The sequence below is a fragment of the Belonocnema kinseyi genome, chromosome 9, assembly GCF_010883055.1.
Source record: "Belonocnema kinseyi isolate 2016_QV_RU_SX_M_011 chromosome 9, B_treatae_v1, whole genome shotgun sequence".
Lineage (NCBI taxonomy): Eukaryota > Metazoa > Arthropoda > Insecta > Hymenoptera > Cynipidae > Belonocnema > Belonocnema kinseyi.
This window is the reverse complement of record NC_046665.1, coordinates 29,885,745-29,894,713: the sequence shown is the minus strand read 5'-3', so window position 1 is coordinate 29,894,713 and position 8,969 is coordinate 29,885,745. Positions and strand designations below refer to the sequence as shown.

Below are 8,969 nucleotides of genomic sequence, written 5' to 3'. Positions count from 1 at the left end.
TTATTCAATAAGCAGCGCTTATAAATATAATAAAAAAAAGTAATAGAGTGGCTTCGAGCAGTCGGGATGGAGTATCAGAATTGTAAGATAGAGGCGCCAGCTCTACGGCTCTCTGTCAGGTTCTATTTCTCACCATGTGTTGCGTGGCAGCCGTGCCATGCCCCACCCTTTGTACTAGTGTTAGTTGGCAACAAAGAGTCGCTGTGTTCACATCGGGAGCGCTGCTTATTGAATAAATACTGTTTAACGAATTCTGAGTTATCCACTTATTTTGCGAGTCTCTGTCGATAAACCTAATTATTCTGAAATTATGATCTAAAGCGTAAAAATTAAAAAAAATTTCGTTTTTGAGTTAATTTATTCTGTTGATTCGAAATAGTTCGCCATTGGCACTATATATATATATATATATATATATATATAGAGAGAGAGAGAGAGAGAGAGAAAGAGAGATTTTGTTGGCTGGTATTTATACTTCAAAATCACACCAGAATTACGTGTGCATACGTGCGGCTTCTTTAACAAAATAATTTTCTATATAAGATAATAGTTTTTTATGATTATTTCAGAATAAGAACATGCTACATTAGGTTTGATATTTGAAGTTGGTCAAAACAATCGAGAAAATTGTAAACCTTCTTTTGTTTCCATGCATGAAATGTCACGTATGATCTTTGGTCTGAGGAAGTGATTTTCATTACTTGTAAGTAATATTTAGAATAACTGAAAGAATTATTTCATAGTGGCCATAGTGTCACAGTGAAAAATATTTAATAAATATAAATAAAATGGATTTTGCTCCCACAAGAAAAGACTTCTTTTAATTTTTTTATGAAATAAGAAATTGATCAACGTCATTTTAGGTTTAAATAATCAGTTACAAGATTAGGTGATTAAAAATATGAAAACAGAAAAACATCCTGAAGCAGGAAACGAAAGGTTTTGCAAGTTGCTAAAAATTTCTGCAAAGAAATTTTAATTAAATTAAATAAGGTCCAAAGTCATTGAAATAAGGTTATGACCGAAAATGAATCTTGGTTCAAGGAGAAACTTGAATTTCCTTATACTGAAGTTCATCTTCAAATTGGAGATGCTGTCCCTGAACGTGCTAGTTTCTGGCGGACCGAAGGAACTGAAAGGAGCCTCCACAAGGTACCCTCAAAGACCACACTGAGTCCCCCTTCGTTTCCTTCTTAAAAATATCAAAAACACAGCAAGATCAACTTTTTAATTGTTGAAATTCGGATTCTACGTTACAATTTGTATTAGAAACTAACGAAATAATCGCAATACTTTTTCTTGCAGCGTTAAAAACTTCAAAAAATAAAATACCTGTCATTTAAATGGGCCAAGGTCGGCTTCAAGTGTATCTTCTTTTAGTAGTAGTTAATAAGAGTTCCGTCAATAACTTTGAAAATTTTGTCTGGATGCTAGCGCCACGCAGTGGAAACCTCAGATAACAATGCTGCTATGCAAGTGAGAACAGTCAAGCAGCGTCCTTAAAGTTACGAGACGAGCTGTCAGGACTAAAGGTGAAGGATTTGTTTAAATTCTCATTTTTCATATTATTCTTATTAGAGAAGGTATTAAATTTGTGTAGAATTAGACATATTTATTATTACATATATTTATTTTCCAATTTAGAATTTTATTTTTAAACTTCGCGCGCAACACACTACTTGAGCTATTATGAATGCGCTTTAAGTCAACTTCAGCAGAAGTTAATGATATTTTGTTAAATTTTCAACGTTGCAAAGAAAAGTTTTGCGATTACTTCGTGAATTTCTAATGGAAATTTTAACGTCCTTAAGAGTACTTTGTAGAGGCTCCTTTCGGCACCTTCCGATCGCCAGGGGTACTAAGAGAGGTCGGCTACTTAAATCTTATAATGATTCTTCTACTCGTTCAAAAACACGAAAAATATCAGAATTGAAAAAAATCAATTGGTTCTGAATTAGCATTAGCTGCATCTGTCAATCTTTATTTGGATGGTGATAGGAAAGCTACAAATCTGGCAAGGCAAGTAGCCCTTTGTTCCTCTGAGAATGTTGATGGAACTAGGCAATGTATGCAGACTTTTACACCTTTTACTGAAGACGAGGCATTGGCAATGATTGTAACATATAAGTTGACCAAGCATCAATGTCTTGATTATAATAAAATAAGAGAAGCTAAAAGCAGATTTTATCCTGAAAATGTTACAGTACCTGAACAAGGATCCGAAATTCCATTACAATAACTTCTCAAATCAGTGAATCTGTCTAGCACTCTCTACGTTCCGATTAAAAATAATTATAGAGCCTATCCGTTACAGTTTGTTCACAACAGTTTTCCTCATACTTATGAATTTTTTTAAATTTTCCCCATTGCTCCTTGCATAAGAAATAATGCTCATTTACGTAGAACACTTTTAGCTTTCATATGACTATTTTTTTATTGTGCTAGCGTTTTTTTTTGGGATGTGTCTATACGTATAGTTATCACTACTATGCCAGCGGCAGATTCGTAGATCGTGCAACTGCGCAATTAAAACCTAACCATGGCTGATCAACTGTCATGTGCTTTTGACTAGCTTGGTACAGCAGATAAACTGGAGAGAGGGAACAGTGTTGCTGCTATGCGATATTGTATGTTTATCAGTTTGAAAGTGACTAATATTTGAATGTTTTTCATTGAATATGAAACTACACAGTGGAAAAACTTGAAATATTTTTCTTTCAAATTGTATTTTCAGGCAGCATTAATACCGACATTTTTTGAATATATCTACCAGTGCGTTTAATTACTATAAATTAAAATGTAAAAATTGCCTATTCACTGTTCATGAACTACATGTTAAAGTAGTCAAATTTGACATTAATTATCTCCGCATCGGTATGGTTGAAAAAATTGAAATTAATTTAGCATATAAATCATTATTTCATTTAAATATAGCTCTTTTTTCAAAAAATTCAACCAGAGATTGATTTCTTTACATACAACCTTAACCTTAAAAGGCAAATGCCTATAGTTTTCTCGCCAGGATAAGAACTTATGGCAGAAAGTGTGACTTCCAGCCCAGGTCGCTCTAGGTTCCTTTCTAGAGACTTGAAAAAAATTTCATTTTGCGAAAATGTAGTGAGCTTTGAAATCGTTAGTATGGTAGTACTGATATTATGGGCTGACAAAACCATGTCAGTGATGTGTCAATGAATTCTAATTAAAAAATAATATAATATTATAATAAGATAAGTGCAAATTGTTATTTATATCGACACATTAATGTAAAAATGCTGTCTCTAAATGTATTAAAATTAGGCTGATCATGTTTGCATTGCTGCAAACAGTTTCACGCTTGTGAAAAGTGGCTTACGTCACACCGCGAGTAAATCCTAATTTGAAAGTTTATTGCACAAATTATTTAATTCGTGAAATAACGTTTAAAAAACATTTCCTCCAACAATGATTGCTCTACTTGTAATGCATTCAGGGCCAGAATTTTTAAATTCATTAATCCATATAAATAACAATTTTCACTCACCTCATTATATTATTATTCTATTTTTAATTAGAAGGAGGGGAAGGAACGAAATTTAGAATCTGTATAGAGCGACGAGTGATACGATAATGTTTTACGATAGTTGTATAACAATAGCCATAATTTATAATGCCACATATTGATGTTATTGTGTACTTTAATTGCGGTATGCAATGATGTCAATTAACGGTATTACAAATTATGGAAAACATTATTAATTACAATATTTCAAATGTTAGATATCCAGCCTGCATCTGCCGCTTGCGATTTTAGTTCCCTCAGGTCTCATATGGGCGCACATATCGGTCCATAAGTCAGAGGGTTTTGGGGGGTTGGCTGCCTTCCTATTCCGGCGCCACTGTGCATCAGGATTGTTTTTTAGAGAATTTCAAGCAATTAGGAAAAGCAGAATCGTCAGATAAATAGCTATTCATACTTTTTTTTTTGCTAAACATACAAGTAGTTGAATAAAACATTCTTCAAGTTGGTGTGCAATTTATGAAAAATGCAGCTAACCTCAAAACGTACTTATATTTTTAATTTATTTTTTTATTATTTATTAACAATTTCATCAAATACAATGTGATGCTCAAAGTGTGCGGGTTTTTTTTTTTTTTAATTCTCTAATTTATTGAATTGCAGTGAAGATCCTGTTGGTTGTGGGGATAAAAGTTGATGGTTATTCATATATTTGATAAAATGAAAAATTATGTACAGGGCGCGTCATCTAAATGCGGTCGATGGAAATATTGAAAAACTTGAATTCTCAATAGATGTTGATAAACTATTTATTTTTATCAAATTTGAAGGTTTACAATTTTTTTCATTCATTTGGCAAAAACAACGTCGATCAAATGACCACCTTTATTGCGGATACAAAATTCAGCTCTTTTTCTGGCATTTTCCATGACATTTTCCAGCATCTCGTGCGATATCGCAGTGATTTCGGCTGGAATATTGTCCTTAAGCTCTTCAGAAGTCTTCGGTTTGTTGCCACACACTTTGCTTTTCAAAAAATCCCACAAGAAAAAGTCTGGTGCCGTTAAATCGGGCGATCTCGGTAGCCAGCCAATATAAACAACTAAACGATTACATTTAATGAACATTGTCACTATTTCCGCGCGTTTTGTGGACTTGAACCGATGATTGCTTAAAATTGTAATGCAATAATCTTTCCGAAATGTGTTCGACGACGACAATTGGTTGAAATCTGTCGAAGTTATTCAATATTTCCATCGACCTCATTTAGATGGCGCATCCTGTAGGTTTGTATTTTTTTCTTTCCAATTTATTTAAATAAAGTAAAGACTTTCTGGGTATGTGGATGTATTATTTTAATTCTTTTAAATAAAGTAAAATTGCTCCAGGCATGTGGGTTGCGCTTATTGTTTTATTTATTAATTTAAACACATCAGATTTCTCCCGGGTGCATGGGTTAATAGCTTCTAGTTTTATTTCTTTATTTAAATAAATAAGCTGTCCACCAGGTGTATGAGTTAATAGCTTGTAGTTTAATTGATTTATTTCAATACATTTATAGTTGTATTTAATTCATTTTAAAATATCTGTGCTTGAGTAATTTTGAAAATCGCGCCGTACTCGAGGAACAAGCAATAAAAATGGCGGCATGCAAGTAGGTCGCTTACTCCCTTGACTGAAAAGAGGTTATAAGCATAAGAATTGCATTTCTATCAGATTTGAATGATAAACTTCGTCATATTTGATTAAGGAGTTTTTAATTTTTTTTCTAATATGATGTCAAACACATAACAATCCTAATCAGTTGTTAATTATTGATAAAAATGAATATAATATCAAGCCTAAAGTTCTAAATTTGTATCCATTATATCACATATAGTTTGATAGTTGATCTAACAATTAATACCATCGAGGTCATTTTTACTTTCAAAAAAAGAATCTAATTTTCAACTTAAAAATATAAATTTTGAACAACAAATGTAATAGTTGATCTTTTCAGCAAAAAATATTTGTTAATTTAAATCAAACATATTTAAATTGAACTAAAAATGCTGAATTTTCGATAACATACTTGAATCCTCCACTAAAATAGGTATGTTTTCAATCCATATAGTTGCATTTTTAACAAGAAAAGAAGAAAGATTTGCTATCAAAAACGAAGTTTTTTTAAAATTCATAAACGTTTTAAAAAAAGTGAAATTTTTAACCAAGAAAATTAAATTTTTATCAAAGACAAATTTTTAGCAGAACACATGAATTTTCAACTGAAAAAGACAAATTTTCAACAATATATAAAAAATCATTATACTCTCGCCCATGAGGGTATTTAAATTTTGAATTATTGACAATAATTATTTTTATCAAATCTGCAGAAAATAATAATCAATAAGAGTTCATTTTTTTAATGATTAAATTATGTATTTTAAAGAATAATATTTACTGAAGATATAAATTAATTTACAGTTTTCGATTACTGTAATGTAATTGAATGAATCTTTTTGAGGGTGAAATGTTGTAAATTTTTATAATCTGATTCTATCACGTGGACACTAAGATTTTGGGAAAATTCAAAATTATTGAGATTTTATTTTAAAAGGTTAATTTTAAGTTTTGAAGATTTAAAAATATGTCTTAAAAGAATCTGAAAGATTTTTAAGCAATTTCGACAGATTAGAATTTTTTTATATTTGTCTTTTAAAATTGCGAGAGGTTTTGGGAGATTGAAAAAATAATTTCAAGTCTGTTTTCTTTGAAACTATTGGAACTATTGCAGCATAGATCTCCCTGATGTGTCTTTGCAGGGTATACTTCCTTGCAAAACTTTTGTCACAACATTTGCACTCAAACTGGATTTTACGGAATTCCCATTCTTTTCTTCTGAATCCATTTTTTATGGAAAATAAACATACGCAAACATATAAAATGAGCAAATGGAGCAGACAACTAATTTCAAGCTGAACGCTGGACTGCGAGTTGCACACGGTGCGCGTGCGCGAAAAGGAATGCATGGGCTAAAGAGTAGGCGGTGAAAGTGCGATGAAGATCCGTCTCCACCCTCTGTATTCATAAGTGGCCATATTGGAAATATTTGTCTCTAATTTTTAGCACGAGGCTTCACCCCCATGCCTCACGATGTTGTTGCCCGGCAGACCCCGTCCACTGCCGTTGTGAAAAATGCATTAGGAACTTTTGGAAAACAGGTTATGAACAAATATCAAAGATTTATTCAAAAAGGATCAATTTATTAAAGGTACTTGGAAGGCAGGTCTTTACTCTTTGAGATGCGAGATTCGACTAAAGAACGAACGTGTCACAAACATCAGATTCATACACCATACACATTTCAATCATGGCTATTGTTTATGTTACAGTGATTACGAGGTCTTGAAGCTTTAGGCCAAACTTCTTAGAATCGCAGAACACACACGACTTAAAACATATCGTTTTCAGCACTCCGAAATCGTAGATTATATTTTTGCTCTATATACATATATACAATAGTTGACATAATCCAACAGGAACAATCATTAGGATAGAACAAAAATCGCAACTTTTTTCAGCGGCAAATGTAAAAACACAAAAATGCGAGTAACTATAGTTAAATAAAAAATTTTAACACTATCAATTTTTCTGAAGCGAGCTTTACAAAAATATTGCAAAATTCATTACAATCAACAATAACAGTTTATTTTTTTGATTTTATAACCAATTTAAAAAATGTCTCAATTTTGAAGTAGACTGTACGCCGTAAAAATTCTTGAATACGCAACTATTTATAACAATGAATGTGCTTGTCATTTATTGATATTTTAATGTTGTCCATTCTGCATTATAAACTATAATAAAACCTATAATTTTATTTGGATTTGTTTTGATTTATTAAAATTCGATCAGGAAATGGTCCTATAGAACTATAAATACGTACAACATGAAAAAAATGCAATTGAATTTATTTAGGAACTCCCAATTCAAATAAAAACAAATAAAAATCGCCAAGATCTACAAGTAATATAAGTCTTATAAAAGATAGATTATGATAATGCTCACCAGATCTGATTTGCAGCTTAGTCATGTAGTACATATTCGCGGCCTTCTGAGGTTGCGCAGAAGGATTCGTTGCGGAAGTTTCATTTTGCAATTCACAAAGTGTATCTTGCATGGGTGCCAGAGGATTGACCACAAACGAGAAAGCCGCCGCCTGACACTCTGCCTCTTCTCTGCACCATCCTTGACATTCATAAAGGGACAAATTTCTAACACTGTAATATGTCGTTCCTCGATAGTCGTAGTCAGTCAACTTCTCGAATGCTGTCCTAGCTGTAAAAGTATTTCACAAATTAATATTACTCCTAGAAACTTATTATGGGGGTACCGCAGCCTGCAACTGCAATGTACAGTAACGTACGTTAGTTAAAGAAATTTGTATACTATTTATACTAAATATATTTATACAAAATTAAACACGTATGGAGTCTAATTATCAACGAAACGCGCGGGTTTCTTTTTTATGATTTACAGAAGTTTTTAACCCTTTGCATGCTTTTCTTTATAATTTGTAGTTTTTTTATAATGTGTCTTTTTGGTAAAAAATTCTTTTTTTGTTGCTGAAAATTAATTTCTTTGGTTGAAAATTACTTTTTTAAAAGTAAAAATCAATTTTTTATGCAAAAAATTTAAATATATTTTTTTCGAAACTGCCTACTATTAAGGAATTTACCGCAACACCATTGTTATAAACAATTCTTGTGGCAAAATTTATAAAATTGAACATTTTTTTAATTTATAATAATATTTGCTCAAATAAAACAATTTAAATTTTCATAAGCAAATTAGATAAACAAATTCAAAAGTTTGATAAAACATTCAATTCTAATATTTTGCCACAATAATTGTTTGTAAGAATGTTTATTATCAACTTTTAAATTAGTTTTGTGATTAAATGTCATTCCGACATTAATTTTGTTACCGATACTAAGACTATTTGCTAATTTTTTCATAAAATTTGTTTATAATAAATAAATGGAATTAAGAACAAATTGTTTGTATTCTATGAGTCCCTAAATATTCATTTAAGACAATAAAAAGTTTATCTGATCAGTTATTAGAGCGTCCAAATTGTTATGTACAAAATTACAGTTTGTCCATACTTTAATAACAAAATTATTAATAAGAGAATAGAGGAGACCAAAGTTCGGAGCGTCAAGCTCTTCAGAATTTAATAAGCTTTAATTTAAAATGAAAACATTCAAAATCGGACCAAACTTCAAGGCTCTGGACATTTTTTAACGAAAAAAGTGCATTTCCTCCCACTGTGCGCGCATTCGACGCGACCTCAATGGCAGGTCTCAACAGAGTTCATACACTATATTCCATTTAAGGCGAAACGGTAGGTTTGGCTGAGCACGGCAATGACTGCAGTGATATCTAAAAGAAAATCGGAAATACAGTCTAGTGCCCCCTGGCAAGTATGAAG

The 8,969-nt window shown here is 31.6% G+C and overlaps 1 protein-coding gene across 7 annotated transcripts in view; it reads right to left on the bottom strand.

Annotated features, from left to right (window-relative positions):
• LOC117179470 overlaps positions 1 to 8,969 on the bottom strand; it is a 352,946-nt gene that overhangs the window by 128,271 nt on the left and 215,706 nt on the right. For all 7 annotated transcript variants that reach the window (XM_033371315.1, XM_033371320.1, XM_033371314.1 and 4 more), the window contains one exon: positions 7,544 to 7,813. In XM_033371315.1, the coding sequence (XP_033227206.1) occupies positions 7,544 to 7,813 (270 nt within the window). The remainder of the gene's footprint in view (positions 1 to 7,543; positions 7,814 to 8,969) is intronic.